At 47.8% G+C, this 18,577-nt stretch overlaps 1 protein-coding gene across 6 annotated transcripts in view; it reads right to left on the bottom strand.

Annotated features, from left to right (window-relative positions):
* The window catches only part of LOC127415836 (RAC-alpha serine/threonine-protein kinase-like), a 53,797-nt gene that overhangs the window by 12,048 nt on the left and 23,172 nt on the right, over window positions 1-18,577 (bottom strand). For all 6 annotated transcript variants that reach the window (XM_051654825.1, XM_051654819.1, XM_051654822.1 and 3 more), the window contains exon 3: window positions 8,058-8,186. In XM_051654825.1, coding sequence (XP_051510785.1) covers window positions 8,058-8,186 — 129 coding nt within the window. The remainder of the gene's footprint in view (window positions 1-8,057; window positions 8,187-18,577) is intronic.

Raw genomic sequence — 18,577 nt, 5'->3', positions numbered from 1 at the left:
TCAGCATCTTTACTTACTGAGCTATCCAGGCCCCCCCTCAAGATGCATTTTCAAAAGTTTAACTATTTTGAACTCGACGCAGAGTCTTAAAAACGCAACATTCCCAGCTTAATTGGCGGACAACTTTCTCTGTTTTCAGTGAAGGAAAATGCCATTCTGGTGTTGATGAGAGACGTAAACGTAGCAAAATTCATGCGTTTTTTTAAGTATTAGTGTGGATGTGGCCTAAGAAAGCAATCTGTAGGTTGCTTTCCCTGTAAAGTTAAACACTGTGGCTCTGTGCTGCTATCAAAAAATGCTGTTTGTTTGAGCATCCTGACAAACGTGAAACAGCAACTTTGGATCAACCAATAGAGTGAGTCTGGGGCAGGACCAGGGCTGTTCCATATTGTATACAGGGTTGGGAAGGTTACTTTTGAAATGTATTCCACTTCAGATTACAGAATACATGCTGTAAAATGTCATTTGTAATGAATTCCGTTAGATTACTCAAGGTCAGTAACGTATTCTAAATACTTTGGATTACTTCTTCAGCACTGGTAGATTTTTTCACTTGTTTTGACTATAAAAACGCCAGTACAGCAAGACAAAACGTCATGGTTACTGGTGTAACCTCCGTTCCCTGATGGAGAGAACGAGACGTTGGTGTCGATGTAGTGACACTAGGGGTCACTCTTGGGAGCCCGAGACACCTCTGGTCTTTGATAAAAGGCCAATGAAAATTGGCGAGTGGTATTTGCATGCCACTCCCCCGAACATACGGGTATAAAAGGAGCTGGTATGCAACCACTCATTCAGGTTTTACGCTGAGGAGCCGATATAAGGTCCGGCCATTTCAGCGGGTAGTTCAGCGTTGTGGCAGGAGGGACCAACGTCTCGTTCCCTCCATCAGGGAACGGAGGTTACACCAGTAACCATGACGTTCCCTATCTGTCACTCACTCGACGTTGGTGTCGATGTAGTGACACTAGGGGTCCCTATACAAAACGCCACAAGGCTGAACTGTGTTACGTGAACTGGCGGTGTGTGGTGGGCAGACTTGCTGTGTGCCTCATAGCCAGCACACCAGGTCGACACGTAACCTCCCCCAACACAGTTATGAGTGTCGAACGGCCCTTTTTGGGGACAAGTCGACTACCCAGAGATAGAGACAGGCTTAACCCAGTCATGGCCTCTTTCCCCTTCTCTTTTTCCACTCCCTAAAAAAGAAGGGGGATTATCCGACTGGGCCGCCAGGTCTAGTCGGGGGGTGTCCCTCCCAAGGGGAGGACACCGCGGAGACCACACCTCGCCCCAAGAGAGGGGGGATATTTAAGTGGAAGAATACATCACATGGTCTTTCCAACCATGTGGAGAGCCTTCAAGGTAGATCCTACCCAATGGGGGAGGAGTTACTACAACATGGAGACTGAGGGGCTCTGCCCAAGGAAGACGCAGTTTGCCAGTAGGGAAACGAACTAGCGGAAGATATAGATCGCATGGGGTTAGCCTTACAGGGAACCGCCACATGCGGAGCACCTACCCCAGAACCGGGCTCTTAGTTAGCGCGTGTACTGGGCCGGCAGCGAGTCTCTCCGAAAACTCGACTGCCACAGGGCTCGGAGGAAGTCAACCAGGGAACAACCTTTGTGAACACTACTGGGAATTAACAGCGCACGTCTTCAGCTCAAAAGGAGGTGGAAGGCGCTATGTGCAAGCGATACACCCGGCCGGCTATCCCGGGCTTATCCGCTTGTGTTGCGTGCCACTACCTGGGACGAAACCGGTTCCACCCGGAGGTTGTAGAACCTTGCAAAGGTGTTGGGTGTTGCCCAGCCCGCTGCTCTGCAATGTCTGTTAGAGAGGCACCTCTGGCCAGGGCCCAAGAAGCCGCTACACCACGAGTAGAATGGGCTCGTAGCCCTACCGGGGGCGGCATGTTTTGGGCGAGACATGCCATAGTTATGGCGTCAATGAGCCAGTGGGCGATCCTCTGCTTGGAGACAGCGCTTCCTTTCCGCTGTGCACCGAAGCAGACAAAGAGCTGCTCAGAGAGTCTAAAGCTCTGCGTGCGATCCAAATAGATGCGCAAAGCGCGCACCGGACACAGCAACGCCAGGGCTGGGTCTGCCTCCTCCTGGGGCAGCGCTTGCAGGTTCACCACCTGGTCTCTAAAAGGAGTGGTGGGAACCTTGGGCACATAGCCCGGTCGGGGGTCTCAGGATCACGTGAGAATAGCCCGGACCGAACTCCAGGCACGTTTCACTGACAGAGAACGCTTGCAGGTCACCTACCCTCTTGATGGAAGTGAGCGCAGTCAGGAGGGCAGTCTTCAAGGAGAGTGCCTTAAGCCCGGCTGACTGCAAAACTCAAAGGGGGCTCTCTGTAGACCCTGAAAAACTACAGAGGTCCGATGAGGGAACAAGGCGTGGCCTGGAGGGATTCAGCCTCCTGGCGCCTCTTAGGAACCTGATGATCAGATCATGCTTCCCTAAGGACTCACCGTCGACTGCGTCATGGTGTGCTGCTATGGCAGCAACGTACACCTTCAAGGTGGAAGGGGACAGCCTCCCTTCCAACCTCTCTTGCAGGAAGGAAAGCACTGATCTGACTGCGCACCTCTGGGGGTCTTCCTGATGGGAAGAACACCACTTAGCGAACAGACACCACTTAAAGGCATACAGGCGCCTCGTAGAGGGAGCCCTAGCCTGAGTGAATGTGTCTACCAACGCAGGTGGGAGACAGCTTAGGTCTTCCGCGTCCCGTCCAGGGGCCAGACATGGAGATTCCAGAGGTCTGGGCGCGGGTGCCGGATGGTGCCCCTTCCCTGAGAAAGAAGGGCCTTTCTCAGGGGAATTTGCCCGGGGGGAGCTGTCACGAGGAGCGTGAGGTCCGAGCACCACGTCTGGGCGGGCCAGTAGGGTGCTTACCAGGATGACCTTCTCCTCGTCCTCCCTGACCTTGCACAGGGTCTGTGCGAGCAGGCTCACTGGGGAAAACGCATATTTGCGTATGCCAGGGGACCAGCTGTGTGCCAGCGCGTCTATGCCGAGGAAGGCCTCGGTGAGGGCGTACCAGAGCGGGCAGTGGGAGGATTCTTGGGAGGCGAACAGGTGCACCTGTGCCTGACTGAATCGACCCCAAAATCAGCTGGACCACCTGAAGGTGGAGTCTCCACTCTCCCTTGAGGGTAACCTGTTGTTACGGCGCGTCCGCCGAAGTGTTGAGCTTGCCCGGGATGTGAGTGGCTTGCAGCGACTTGGTGCTGCTAACTCCGTTGGAGGAGACGGCGGGCGAGTTATGACATACAGCGGGAGCGCAGACCGCCTTGGCGGTTGACATATGCTACCGCTGCCGTGCTGTCTGTCCGAACTATCACGTGCTTGCCCTGGATCAACGGCCGGAACCTCCGCAGGGCGAGCAGAATTGCCAGTAACTCGAGGCAGTTGATGTGCCAACGCAGCTGCGGACCCGTCTAGAGGCCGGCAGCTGCGTGCCCGTTGCCAACAGCGCCCCAGCCCATTTTGGAGGCGTCTGTCGTGACCACGACGCACCTGGAGACCAGTTCTAGCGGAACACCTGCTCGTGGAAATGAGAGGTCGGTCCAAGGGCTGAAAAGACGGTGACAGACCGACGTAATGGCCACGCGGTGTGTCCCGTGGCGCCATGCCCGTCTCGGGACTCGAGTCTGGAGCCAGTGCTGAAGCGGCCTCATATGCATCAACCCGAGCGGGGTGGCCACCGCCGAGGACGCCATATGCCCCAGGAGCCTCTGAAAATGTTTCAGTGGAACCGCTGTTTTCTGTTTGAACGCCTTCAAACAGGCCAGCACCGACTGGGCGCGCTCGTTCGTAAGGTGCGCCGTCAAGGAGACTGAGTCCAACTCCAAACCGAGAAAAGAGATGCTCTGAACCGGGAGGAGCTTGCTCTTTTCCCAGCTGACCCGAAGCCCTAGTCGGCTGAGGTGTGAGAGCACCAGGTCCCTGTGTGCGCATAACCCGTCTCGAGAGTGAGCTAGGATTAGCCAGTCGTCGAGATAGTTGAGAATGCGAATGCCCACCTCCCTTAACGGGGCAAGGGCAGCCTCTACGATCTTCGTAAAGACGCGAGGAGACAGGGACAGGCCGAAAGGGAGGACTTGTACCGATACGCCTGACCCTCGAACGCAAACCGCAGGAAGGGTCTGTGTCGAGGAAGGATCGAGACGTGAAAGTACGCATCCTTCGGGTCTACCGCCGCGAACCAATCTTGATGCCGGACGCTCGCTAGAATGCGTCTTTGCGTCAGCATCTTGAACGGGAGTCTGTGTAAGGCCCGGTTCAGTACTCGCAGGTCCAAGATTGGCCGCAACCCACCGCCTTTTTCCGGTACAATGAAGTAGGGGCTGTAAAACCCCCTCTTCATCTCGGCTGGAGGGACAGGTTCTATCGCGTCCTTCCGTAGGAGGGTAGCGATCTCCGCGCAAGGTAGCAGCGTTTCCATCTTTCACCAAGGTGAAGTGGACACCGCTGGACCTGGGCGGATGCCCAGCGAAGTGAATCGTGCAGCCGAGTCGGACGGTCCGGACCAGCCCTCGCGACGGACTGGAAAGCGCAAGCCATGCACCCGAGTTCCGCGCAAGGGGGACCAAAGGGACAACGTCATTGGATGTACCGGCGGGTGGGGCCTCGCGGCGGGGCGGAGCTTGAGGTGCCACACCACATCGTGGCCGTGCTGAGTCCGAGGACATCGAAGCACTTACCTGGCTCCTTGTGACCACCCCCGGAACAGCCTGGGACGGGGGAGGAAGAGGCCTGTCCTCATGACCCGTGGAGACTGTCACATCGGGGGCGGATTTGTTCCACAGCTGGGCGCTCAGGGCGGGAGACCGCCGCTGGAGCGTCAACCTGCCAAATGGAGTGGTGGATGGTGGTCGTGATGCCAGCCGTACACACCGAGTATGTGACCCAGGGAACAAGGAAACCACTCTTGCGGAGCTCTTGAGTACTGCAGCCACTTGGGCATGCAGCGCAATTAAATGCAAAAGGTAACAAAAAGATCTGCTTACCAGCTCCAGAGCAGCGGGTTTCGTTGTCCCTGGGTCGCCCATCTCAGGGGCGCTTCGAAGACCTCCGGGGGTTCTTCGGTGCCGGCTGTGAGACGGGTGGCGTCGGCTTCCTGCGGTGGGCTCCACGCCGGGGCCGGGCCGGAGGGGCGGGCTGCAGCGGAGCCGGTGCAGTCACCGCAGGGGGACGCCCTCGGCGATGAGTAGATGGGGGGATCTTGAGCCACGCCGGGGCAGGACAAGCCGGCTAGCATCCATCTACTGCTCTACCATCGAGAACTGCTGGGCAAAGTCCTCGACAGTGTCGCCGAATAGGCCCACCTGGAAAATGGGGGCAGCAAGGAATCGTGTCCTGTCGGCCTCACCCATCTCGACCAGGTTGAGCAAAAGGTGGCGCTCCTGGACCACTAGTGTGGCCATCGTCCGCCCGGGAGACCGCGCCGTGACCTCCGTCGCTCGGAGAGCGAGGTCGGTCGCCGAGCGCAGTTCCTGCATCAATCCCGGGGCGGAACTACCCTCGTGCAGTTCCTTTAGCGCCTTGGCGGACTTGCAGGAGAGCCATGGCGTGCAGGGCGGAGGCGGCTTGTCCAGCAGCGCCGTAGGCTTTGACCGTCAGAGACGACGTAAACCTACAGGCCTTGGACGGGGGCTTTGGGCACCCACGCCAGGTGGCGGCGCTCTGCGGGCATAGGTGCACCGCGAGCGCCTTTATCCACCGGGGGATTGCCGAATAACCCTTGGCCGCCCCACCATCGAGGGTAGTGAGAGCGGGGAAGCTGAAAAGATCGGGACCGGGCAGTAAAAGGTGCCTCCCGCGATCTTGTCAGCTCTTCATGCACTTCCGGGAAGAAAGGAACGGGGCGGGGCGTGGCTTTAAGCGGCGCCGCGAGCCCAGGAACCAATCACAGAGCCGCGAGGGTTCAGGGAAGAGCGGTGAAATCCACTCTAACCGACGCTCGCGGCTGTCCGGGAAAGCATGTCGTCACCTCCGCGTCAGCCTGTGACTGGGCGATCGACCCCGAAGGGAGGAGCCCAGCCGAGGCTTCCAACTGGACGAGCCCGCTCTCCGATGCTGCGCTCGAGAGCTCATCACTTTCGCGGGCTCCGAATAAGAGGTCGAACTCGCCGTGAGACGAGCCGGCGGACTCACCCGGAAGCCCGATCGGGGCAGACGAGCGTGCTGGGGAATGGGAGTTCCGCGGGGGGATACCCGGCGGAGGCGGTCCCATTGGGGTCCCCAAATCGCCCCCAGTGCTAGCCGCGCTGGCCTCAAACCCGTGGGTAAAAGGACCGAGGCGGGAGCCTCTGGGGTGGCTCGCTTCCTTACGAAGGCGAGCCGCGACCGCAACGTTGCCATGGACACATTCTCGCAATGAGAATGTGACCATCCACGAACGCTGTCTCCGCGTGAACAGTGCCCAGACACGAAAGACAGTGATCGTGACCGTTAGAAGGCGAGAGATAACGAGCACAACCAGGAATAACACACAATCGGAAAAGCATCTTTAAAAAGACGCGTCTTTAAAAAGACGTTCCGTGTGTGCGCTCTTTTAGAGAAATATATACTCTTTTAGAGGGGAAAAATGCTCTTTCAGAAAATATACTCTCTAGTTTTTCTGCCGAAGCGCCCAGGGGCGTTCTCTGCAGTGCACCAGTGCAGAGGAGGGAGAAGCCGCTGAAATGCGCCGTCAGATCCAGCAGGTGAATGAACAGTAGTATTCAGCTCAATGAGCATGACCGTTCGGCTCCGAAGAGAAAATCTGAATGAGTGGTTGCATACCAGCTCCTTTTATACCCGTATGTTCGGGGGAGTGGCATGCAAATACCACTCGCCAATTTTCATTGGCCTTTTATCAAAGACCAGAGGTGTCTCGGGCTCCCAAGAGTGACCCCTAGTGTCACTACATCGACACCAACGTCGAGTGAGTGACAGATAGGGAACACACATGTTAAAAATACATTCTCTGAAAAACCTAAATATCTTATGCAGTGTTGTTTCTAAAACAAGATCAATCTAATTGATCTTGTTTAAAGGATTTTTAGATATTTTTACAGGAAAATAATAAAAAAATGATTATCAAGAATATGATTTTTGCCCTAATAAAAATCTTACTAGAAAAAAATTAATTATGATCCAACGTGAATTTTCTTGATAAAAAAATATGATCGTTCCTGCTAACATGTGCATGTAAAATGGCTAGAAATAGCATTTTAGCTTTGCGTAAAGATGACAATTTACACAAGGTTTATTTCTATTTCTTCTGCTCCAAACTTACTTCAAACTTACTTCTCTGTCTGCTCGTATGAATGTAACACATCATAAGAAAGTGTTTCTCCGCTGTTCAAATGCACATTGGATCGCATCATTTATATGTATAAATGTTTTCCATCTGAAAGGACTAAATATTAAATGAAACAAATGACAATAAAATGCAAAGTAATCTCTTCAGTAATCAAAATACTTTTTGAATGTAACTGTATTCTAATTACCAATGATTTAAATTGTAACTGTAGTGGAACACAGTTACTTATATTTTGTATTTTAAATACGTAATCCTGTTACATGTATTCCATTACTCCCCAACCCTGATTGTATAGCACATCTTAGTTCTATCAGTGTGAGACGTGGATATAAACACGGAGACAGTGCGCAATGTTGATGGAAGAACTGTCCGCACCCCTGTCAGACAACTAACTGGAGGGGGGCCTGCTGAATACATTTTTTACGGGGCCCAAGAATTTCTAACTGCAGCCCTGGGCAGGACTATCTGTTGGAACAATGGCAGATGGGAGAAGTGTTCAGGAAACTTGTTTGAAAACAGTGGTTTGCAATACAGTTTGTTGACATTACACAAGAAAACGCAACTTTTCTGAGAGGGTTGTAATGTGCAAACTGTCTGACAGTTAGTTGACCATCGTGAACAATTGCCAGTCAGAAAAGAGTGCAAAAGAGAAAAAAGGACATATAAGGCAAGAAAGCGGGAGAGTGAAAGAGAGAGAATTCTCCCTTGCAAAGTGCTAGAACAAAACTTACGGGCCACTGAGAAGTTATTGAGTGGAGTCTCCAGCTGGTCAACATCTTGTGGACGCTCTTTATACCCGATAAATGTTCCGTCACTCTTAAGCAAGAAATATCGTGGCCTCCATGTCTTTATGTACTCTCCTGGAAATCCCGAAAATGCATTTAGCTTAGTAGAACATCTTTAACAAAAAAACTATCAAAAATAACATGGACACAATAATTGTATTACTTTGTAACATATGTAATTTATGCAATTTTATTGTGGATAAACTTAAGAATATATATTTTGGGGCAGTGAGCAAGAGACAGACATAGTATGTTTGGCGTCAAGCCTCAGAGAGTCTTTTATTGGAAGTAATAATGAACATAAACTGTTCATAAGATGGGAATGAAGTGTCCAAAATAAAGGAGAATCTAGCATCCTTGGGGTGAAGGGGGCTTTGTGAAGGATTAGAAGTGACCAAAGGAATGGTCCAGGACCTGGGCGGGGTCCAACGCCCGCATGCGCTCCACTCCGCTTGACGCCACACCCATTGTGTCTGTTTCTTGTTCATCCCGCCACAATATAAATATATTTAAATATATTTATATTGTATATAACACTATTCTGATTCTTTATTAGAAAGATGACAGTTGGAATTGGATAGCATGAATATCATAAACTGTAATAATATTATACATCTAATAATACTATTTGGGTAGTTGACATGAAATACTTTAGGGAAGTTGGCATCCAGTGTTACATGCTATACTTCATCTGAAACTATTTCAAACAGCATTTGACTAATTCTTTTATAATTATTATGTAGATTATGCAGTTTTTATTTTCATATTAATTGCAAGACTACATGAAAATTAAGTGTGCTTGTCACATCGCAGGACTTATTTTAAACTAGTGAATGCTAAATTAAAAGACAATTTACAGACAATTAATTCAACTTAAAAATGTGAATAAAATGGCATGTGGAGGAACTCCAAATCTAAAAATAATTTAACATCTTGAATAGTCACATTGTGAATATACACTCACCGAGCACTTTATTAGGTACACCTGAACTCCTACTTATTCGTGCGATTATCTAATCAGCCAGTCGTGTGGCAGCAGTGCAATGCATAAAATCATGCAGATGCAGGTCAGGAGCTTCAGTTAATGTTCACATCAACCATCAGTATGGGGAAAAAATGTGATCTTAGTGATTCCGACCGTGGCATGATTGTTGGTGCTAGATGGGCTGGTTTGAGTATATCTGTAACTGCTGATCTCCTGTGATTTTCATGCACAACAGTCTCTAGAGTTTACTCAGAATGGTGCCAAAAACAAAAAACATCCAGTGAGCGGCAGTTCTGTGGATGGAAATGCCTCGTTGATGAGAGAGGTCAACGGAGAATGGCCAGACTAGTTCGAGCTGACAGAAAGGCTACGGTAACTCAGATAACCACTCTGTACAATTGTAGTGAACAGAATAGCATCTCAGAATGCACAATAAGTCGAACCTTGAGGCGGATGGGCTACAACAGCAGAAGACCATATTGGGCACTTTATTAGGGCTATAGTGTTCCTAATAAAGGAACTCAGTGAATGTAAATCAGTTATAAATAATTGATTTATGATTATTCCTATGCCTCATTATTCTGTAAGCAATTACAGAGGCCATTAAATTTATTGCACATTACTCGTCAGCTCTTTCGAAACAACAACAGAAAAACATGAGGAGAAAACAGGGCGGGATGGCACGATGCTAATTTATTTATTTATTTTTATTTTATTTTTTTGACAGGATCTATTCAGTTTTTCAAAAATACATTAAAAATGCAATTCACACAAAACAATTGCTTGAATACTCTAATATAAATGAGGCTTAAAGTAAAAAAGATGATTTTATATTTTACCAGATTTTAAATGGATTGTTCACCCAAAAATGAAAATTCTCTCTTCATTTACTCACCCTCATGCCATCCCAGATGTGTATGACTTTCTTTCTTCTGCTGAACACAAATGAAGATTTTTAGAAAAATATCTCTGCTCTGTAGGTCCATACAATGCAAGTAAATTGTGGCCAGAACTTTGAAGCACCAAAAAGCACATAAAGGCAGCATAAATGCAATCCAAAGGCTCAAGTGGTTTAATCCATAACTTCTGAAGCAATATCTTAGGTGTGAGTGAGAAACAGATCAATTTTTAATTACTTTTTTACTAAAAATTCTCCTCCCTGCCCAGTAAGTGGTGATATGCATAAAAAATCGCCAAAAACAAAAGAAGAGAAAGTGGACCTTGATAGTAAAAAAAAAGGACTAAATATTGACCTGTTTTTCCCCACACCTATCATATCACTTATGAAGACATGGATGAACCACTGGAGTCTTATAGATTACTTTTAAGCTACCTTTAATTGCTTTTTGGAGCTTTAAAGTTCTGTTCACCATTCACTTGCATTATATGGACATACAGAGCTGAGAAATTTTTCTAAAAATCTTTGTTTGTGTTCAGCAGATGAAAGGAAGTCATACACAACTTTGATGGCATGAGGGTGAGTAAATGATGAGACAATTTACATTTTTGTGTGAATTTTCCGTTTAAAAAGATTTTGCATTTTCATTACCATGGACAGCCTTATTTGTCAATGACCAAATAATCACTTTCCAATTAATTTATGAATGCACATTAAACGTTGTGAGGAAAACAAGCACGCAATCAAGAAATAACATTGCAAATGTTTAGTGGTACTGTTTTCATTTTTACCCAGAAGTGCTGCTGATAAACAGACTCTCGAATGGCCAGAGTCATTGACTGGCACACAAATTCTGGTTGACCACACAGTTTAGAACTATTACAGGCTGTTCTCTTTTAAACCACACAGGCAGCAAGTCCACACCTACAACTGGTCCATTTCTAGCAGCTGGGTAAGTACCTGCTGCTAGTTTAAGGTGAATAGTGAAGGGGCATCCCTGAACATCAACAAAAGTCATGGGTGAGAACTTTCATCATAACCAGCCTTTATTTCATCAGCTTATCCATGACAATCACAACAAACAGGAAACCGCTGTTCTGTTCTGAATAACTCACTCAAGATAAGCTTCATATAAACTCAACCAGAGAAAAAAATCTCTAACATCAAATAACAGCAAGAGTTCACATTATTAATCGGCCGAGAGTGACTGTCAATGTGAAGACTCCCACACAAACTTGCACAGGATTACTCAAAAACAAAAGCAACAGTAAGAGGTCATGACTGCTGTTGGTGTTTGGGGGTTTTCTTTTTTTTTTTTTTTTATGTCGCCACATTAGTGGGACTTCTGGTAACCAACAGTCTGATTCTTGAAAACAGGAAGTGACACAGAAGATAGCGTGGCCATACAAACAGTTTAAAAATGAGCTACTGCTATTGCTGACTCATATCTGCACTGATATACACACTCACACACATGCAAAGCCTGATCATTTCACACCATCGTCCAGGCAGAGTGTCTGCATGACTGGTTGTGTGTGTCTGTCAGTGGCAGAAACTGACTTCTGTATTAAGGGGCAGTATTTTAGTTTCAGGGGCATTGGTACATTAATGAGGGCATACTTTTTTTTTTTCTAAACATTTAAAAACACACATAGTGTCATTCACCCTGCTCAAATAAATAAAAAATAAAAAAATAAATAAAATCTTAAACCAACCTAAGCTGGTTTGTTGGTTTTAGCTGGTTTAAGCTGGTCTCCCTGCAAGCAAACCTATCAGCCTGACCAGAAAGACAAGCTAAGACCAGCTAAGACCAGCAAACCAGATTACAATGGCTTAATTATGTTTTTTATTTAAGCAGGGCACTTGTGTGTCACCTCAACTGACTCAATTAATTTAAATAAATAATTCATATGGAGTTCTTTAATTAGAGTGTTAAAAAATTTGCTCATGTGGCAACATCTAAATTAAACATTTAAAAAAAAAAAAAAAAAGAAAGAAAAAAGAAAAGAAAAAAACATTCCCAAGTCAAAAAAATTCTTTGACATCACTGAATCAGCCTGAATACGTTAGACAAACAAAGCAAATTTTAAACATTAGATCTACTAGAAATATATGTATCTCTAATTGCAGGTTATCACTTTTTACAGTGTATAATCAAATTAACATCATATACAAAAGATGTAAATAATACACAAGATCTCATAACTAGTAACAGACCGATATATCAGCCAGGCTGATTAATCAGCCTATATTTGTCCATTTTGCGATTATCGCCGATTATTGGCATCGGCTGATAACTGTATTTGCTAGGCCGATTAACAAAAGTCCAGTCATTTTTAATCAAACTAAATTAATAAAACTAAAAACATTTAGGTTTTTAAATGTTTATTTAGTTAAAGATTACTCTTTAGTTTTTTTTTGTGTGTGTGTAAAAACTACATCTGTTTCAACACTTAAATAAGTATTTCTTACACTAAAATATAAAAAGAAACAGACATTATAACTATTTTACAATTATTATGCAAGCAGCTTACATGGCTTCATCTTAATTGAGAGACTACACACAATATGTGTCATTTAAAAAATAAAAAAATTAAAAAATAAATAAAAGCGTTCATGTTTTCATCGAAAATCTTGGTTAATTTAAAAAAAAAAATAAATAAATAAAAACAAAATCCATGGAAACTTTTTACACCAACCACCCAAATAAAACACAGAGTGGTGCCAGATTAACAAACGTCTCAACTATAAAAAATAAATAAATAAATGGATGAGACCTTGAGATGAACTTTATCATCTAATCGCATGAAGTATTTTTATTAACAAGATCCAGATCATGTTCAGCATCAGGGGATACTCCAAAATTCAGATAACAGAATATTATGTTAGACTGCTGCGTGTCAGCAAGGCAGTCTTTCATCAGGTAAAAATCAACGGGTTTTCTCTAAGAAAGTTCAACCATGTCCAGAAGAGTTTGACACTGAATCTAAGCTTCGCTCTGTAATGGAAAATAAATACCTCATCCATTGCTGTCAGTATGCATAATCAACAAGTCTGCGTGAAAACTGTTCTGTTCCAGATTAAGCATGGCCGCAACTTGAACTCAACAACCTCCTTCCGTTTAAGGGCAACAATTAGGTTTCAAGACAGATGAGCAGACGTATCCCAGGGGGTTATTTAAAAAAAATTCTTAAGATGAATATTTTTCAACCAATCAAATCCAATTTAAAGAGTGACTGAAATGAAGTTTTGAGAAACAGATGAAAAAAAAAATCAACACGCCGTCCTGCATGCCCCCATGGCCACACATAGGGGAAAACATAACTCCCCAAATCCCTTGTGGGCAAAACAAGCCTGCCGCCACACTAAGCAGCATAAATCCAGGCGAGGCAGAACTGCTTTTCATCTGGGCCCAGAGTGCTATTACGGGTGGTGTCTGTCTGCATAGTTGAACTGGAATGACCTTGCCTAGAGAAGTACACAGCCCTGCACTGTCCAGCAGTCCATGCCTCACGGGCCCCGGCAAACTGCGCCTGGTAAACACCCGGAGTGCCTCAGGGCTCCATATTCGGCCCTTGTACTGTTTTGTGCTTGCCACACCCTCGGGCTTTCTCCTGCACGATGTTGCTTTTGTGTCTTTGGCCCAGTGACTTGGATGCTCTGTGGTTTGCAAGGACAGACATGAGCTCAAAATTTCCATGCTTTGAGGAAGGCAATACGGTAACGGCCTCTGACTGACACGTACAGTAGGAAAGTTTACTAGAGAAGCCCATGAAATTCTTAAATATTTGGGAGTTCAAGCACAGTTATAGTTATTTACAGGTATATAAAATAACTCCACTAGCACATGACCTGTATTCTGCCATCTTTGCTTCATGGGCATTCTGGAGATCATTTTTTGAGTCATGAATGCCATGTGAATTTATTAGACCTCCATGCAGCAGACAGGAACTGTTAAGAGCCTTTCAAAGAAATTAGGCACTGGTGAAACATGTCACCAGATTGCTGTATGGCACACGTTCTAATGATTTTTCAGATTTTCAGACAAAAAATATCTCTAATATTAAAAAAAAAGTAAATAATATTTTTTTATATATATATATATATATATATATATATATATATATATATATATATTTGTGAAACATTGCTATATGCCAACTCTGTACCACAATGGAAAATGGTCCAAAAACTATTTTTTCTTAAACTTATACATTTCTCCTTGAATTAAATTGATATTTATTTAATTAATTAAAATTACATATTAAAATTTGTATTAAATGTCATTAAAATTGAGTTAATCATTATCATGCACTCTTCAATAGTCTTTGTCTTCCAAGAAAAATGCAAATCATGATTATGTTATGTATGCATGAATGCAATTTTATTATGGTAAACATTTCCAAATACATTTCTAAATGCAACAATAGAAGTGATGCCACTATCCATAAAAATTCCCAATGAGAAAATGCATTAGTGCGAGTCCACTGTAGTACAGAGTTGCCATATGGCAACAGAACAATTTTTCCATAGTGGTACAGCGTTGAGATAATGTTTATATTTGATCAGTTTTCTATAAAACTATGTAAGATGTAGTTAATCAGTAAACAACAACATCTGATTAATTTATCAAAGATGCAGCAAACAAATCATAATTTAAAAGAACACTGATTTTTGAGATAAGGGACAAAACGTAATGGTTACTGGTGTAACCTCCGTTCCCTGATGGGACACTAGGGGTCACTCTTGGGAGCCCGAGACACCTCTGGTCTTTGATAAAAGGCCAATGAAAATTGGCGAGTGGTATTTGCATGCCACTCCCCCAGACATACGGGTATAAAAGGAGCTGGTATGCAACCACTCATTCAGGTTTTACGCTGAGGAGCCGATATAAGGTCCGGCCATTTCAGCGGGTAGTTCAGCATTGTGGCAAGAGGGACCAACGTCTCGTTCCCTCCATCAGGGAACAGAGGTTACACCAGTAACCATGATGTTCCCTATCTGTCACTCACTCGACGTTGGTGTCGATGTAGTGACACTAGGGGTCCCTATACAAAACACCACAAGGCTGAACTGTGATACGTGAACTGGCGGTGTGTGGTGGGCAGACTTGCTGTGTGCCTCATAGCCAGCACACCAGGTCGACACGTAACCTCCCCCAACACAGTTATGAGTGTCGAACGGCCCTTTTTGGGGACAAGTCGACTACACAAAGATAGAGACAGGCTTAACCCAGTCTTGGCCTCTTTTCCCCTTCTTTTTTCCACTCCCTAAAAAAGAAGGGGGATTATCTCCCAAGGTGAGGACACCACGGTGACCACACCTCGCCCCAAGAGAGGGGGGGATATTTAAGTGGAAGAATACGTCACATGATCTTTCCAACCATGTGGAGAGCCTTCAAGGTAGATCCTGCCCAATGGGGGAGGAGTTACTACAAACATGGAGACTGGGGCAGAGGGGCTCTGCCCAAGGAAGACGCAGTTTGCCAGCAGGGAAACGAATTAGCGGAAGATATAGATCGCATGGGGTTAGCCTTACAGGGAACCACCACATGCAGAGCACCTACCCCAGAACAGGACTCTTAGTTAGCGCGTGTACTGGGCCGGCAGCGAGTCTCTCCGAAAACTCGACTGCCACAGGGCTCGGAAGAAGTCAACCAGGGAAAAAATTTTGTGAACACTACTGGGAATTAACGGCACATGTCTTCAGCTCAAAAGGAGGTGGAAGGCGCTATGTGCAAGCGATACACCCGGCCGGCTATCCCGGGCTTATCCACTTGTGTTGCGTGACACTACCTGGGATGAAACCGGTTCCACCCGGAGGTTGCAGAACCTTGCAAAGGTGTTGGGTGTTGCCCAGCCCGCTGCTCTGCAATGTCTGTTAGAGAGGCACCTCTGGCCAAGGCCCAAGAAGCCGCTACACCACGGGTAGAATGGGCTCGTAGCCCTACCCGGGGTGGCATGTTTTGGGTGAGATATGCCATAGTTATGGCATCAAGGAGCCAGTGGGAGATCCTCTGCTTGGAGACAGAGCTTCCTTTCCGCTGTGCACCAAAAGCAGACAAAGAGCTGCTCAGAGATTCTAAAGCTCCGCGTGCGATCCAAATAGATGCGTAAAACGTGCACCGGACACAGTGACGACAGGGCTGGGTCTGCCTCCTCCTGGGGCAGCACTTGCAGGTTCACCACCTAGTCCCTAAAGGGGTGGTGGGAACCTTGGGCACATAGCCCAGTCAGGGTCTCAGGATCACGTGAGAGTAACCTGGACCGAACTCCAGGCACGTTTCGCTGACAGAGAACGCTTGCAGGTCACCTACCCTCTTGATGGAATTGAGCGCAGTCAGGAGGGCAGTCTTCAAGGAGAGTGCCTTAAGCTTGGCTGACTGCAAAGGCTCAAAGGGACTCTCTGTAGACCCTGAAGAACTACAGAGGTCCGTTGAGGGAACGAGGCGTGGCCTGGAGGGATTCAGCCTCCTGGCGCCTCTTAGGAACCTGATGATCAGGTCTTGCTTCCCTAAAGACTTACCGTCGACTGCGTCATGGTGTGCTGCTATGGCAGCAACGTACACCTTCAAGGTGGAAGGGGACAGCCTCCCTTCCAACCTCTCTTGCAGGAAGGAAAGCACTGATCCAACTGCGCATCTCTGGGGGTCTTCCTGACAGGAAGAACACCACTTAGCGAACAGACGCCACTTAAAAAGGCTCAATCGCAGGTGGGAGACAGCTTAGGTCTTCAGCGTCCCGTCCAGGGGCCAGACATGGAGATTCCAGAGGTCTGGGTGCGGGTGCCGGATGGTGCCAAAGAAGGTCCTTCCTCAGGGGAATTTGCCAAGGGGGAGCTGTCGCAAGGAGCATGAGGTCCAAGCACCACGTCTGGGCAGGCCAGTAGGGTGCTACCAGGACGACCTGCTCCTCATCCTCCCTGACCTTGCACAGAGTCTTTGCAAGCAGGCTCACTGGGGGAAACGCATATTTGCGAATGCCAGGGGGCCAGCTGTGTGCCAGCGCATCTATGCCGAGGGAGGCCTCGGTCAGGGCGTACCAGAGCGGGCAGTGGGGAGGATTCTTGGGAGGCGAACAGGTGCACCTGTGCCTGTCAAATTGACTCCAAATCAGCTGGACCACCTGAAGGTAGAGTCTCCACTCTCCCCTGAGGGTAACCTGTTGTGACAGCGCGTCTGCCGTAGTGTTGAGGTTGCCCGGGATGTGAGTGGCTTGCAGCGACTTGAGGTGCTGCTGACTCCAGAGGAGGAGACGGTGGGCGAGTTGTGACATACAATGAGAGCGCAAACCACCTTGGCGGTTGACATATGCTACCGTTGTCATGTTGTCTGTCTGAACCAACACGTGCTTGCCCTGGATCAACGGCTGAAACCTCTGCAGGGCGAGCAGAATTGCCAACAACTCAAGGCAGTTGATGTGCCAATGCAGTCACGGACCCATCCAGAGGCCGGCGGCTGCGTGCCCATTGCAAACGGCGCCCCAGCCCATTTTGGAGGCATCTGTCGTGACCACGACGCGCCTGGGGACCAGTTCTAGAGGAACACCTGCCCGTAGGAACGAGAGGTCGGTCCAAGGGCTGAAAAGACGGTGACAGACCAACGTGATGGCCACGTGGTGTGTCCCGTGATGCCATGGCCGTCTCGGGACTCGAGTCTGGAGCCAGTGCTGAAGCGGCCTCATATGCCTCAACCCGAGCGAGGTGGCCACCGCCGAGGATGCCATATGCCCCAGGAGCCTCTGAAGAAGTTTCAGTGGAACCGCTGTTCCCTGTCTGAACGCCTTCAAACAGGCCAGCACCGACTGGGCGCACTCGTTCGTAAGGCGTGCCATCAAGGAGACTGAGTCCAACTCCAAACTGAGAAGAGAGATGCTCTGAACCAGGAGGAGCTTGCTCTTTTCCCAGTTGACCCGAAGCCCTAGTCGGCTGAAGTGTGAGAGCACCAGGTCCCTGTGTGTGCACAACACGTCTCAAGAGTGAGCTAGGATTAGCCAGTCGTCGAGATAGTTGAGAACGCGAATGCCCACCTCCCTTAACGGGGCAAGGGCAGCCTCGGCGACCTTCGTAAAGACACGAGGAGACAGGGACAGGCCGAAAGGGAGGACTTTGTACTGATACGCCTGACCCTCGAATGCGAACCGCAGGAAGGGTCTGTGTCGAGGAAGGATCGAGGCATGGAAGTACGCATCCTTCAGGTCTACCGCCGCAAACCAATCTTGATGCCGGACGCCAGAATGCGTTTTCGCGTCAGCATCTTGAACGGGAGTCTGTGTAAAGCCTAGTCCAGAACTCACAGGTCCAAGATTGGCCTCAACCCACCGCCTTTTTTCGGTACGATGAAGTAGAGGCCGAAAAAACCCCTTCTTCATCTCGGCTGGAGGGACAGGTTCTATCGCGACCTTCTGTAGGAGGGTAGCGATCTCCGCGCAAGACAGCAGCATTTTCATCTTTCACCAAGGTGAAGTGGACACCGCTGAACCTGGGCGGATGCCCAGCGAAGTGAGTCGCGCAGCCGAGTCGGACGGTCCGGGCCAGCCCTCGTGACGGATTGGAAAGTGCAAGCCATGCGTCCAAGTTCCGCGC

Source organism: Myxocyprinus asiaticus, chromosome 25 (genome assembly GCF_019703515.2).
Source record: "Myxocyprinus asiaticus isolate MX2 ecotype Aquarium Trade chromosome 25, UBuf_Myxa_2, whole genome shotgun sequence".
Taxonomy (NCBI): Eukaryota; Metazoa; Chordata; class Actinopteri; order Cypriniformes; family Catostomidae; genus Myxocyprinus; species Myxocyprinus asiaticus.
The sequence above is the reverse complement of the archived record's forward strand: the minus strand, read 5'-3'. Positions and strand labels throughout refer to the sequence as shown.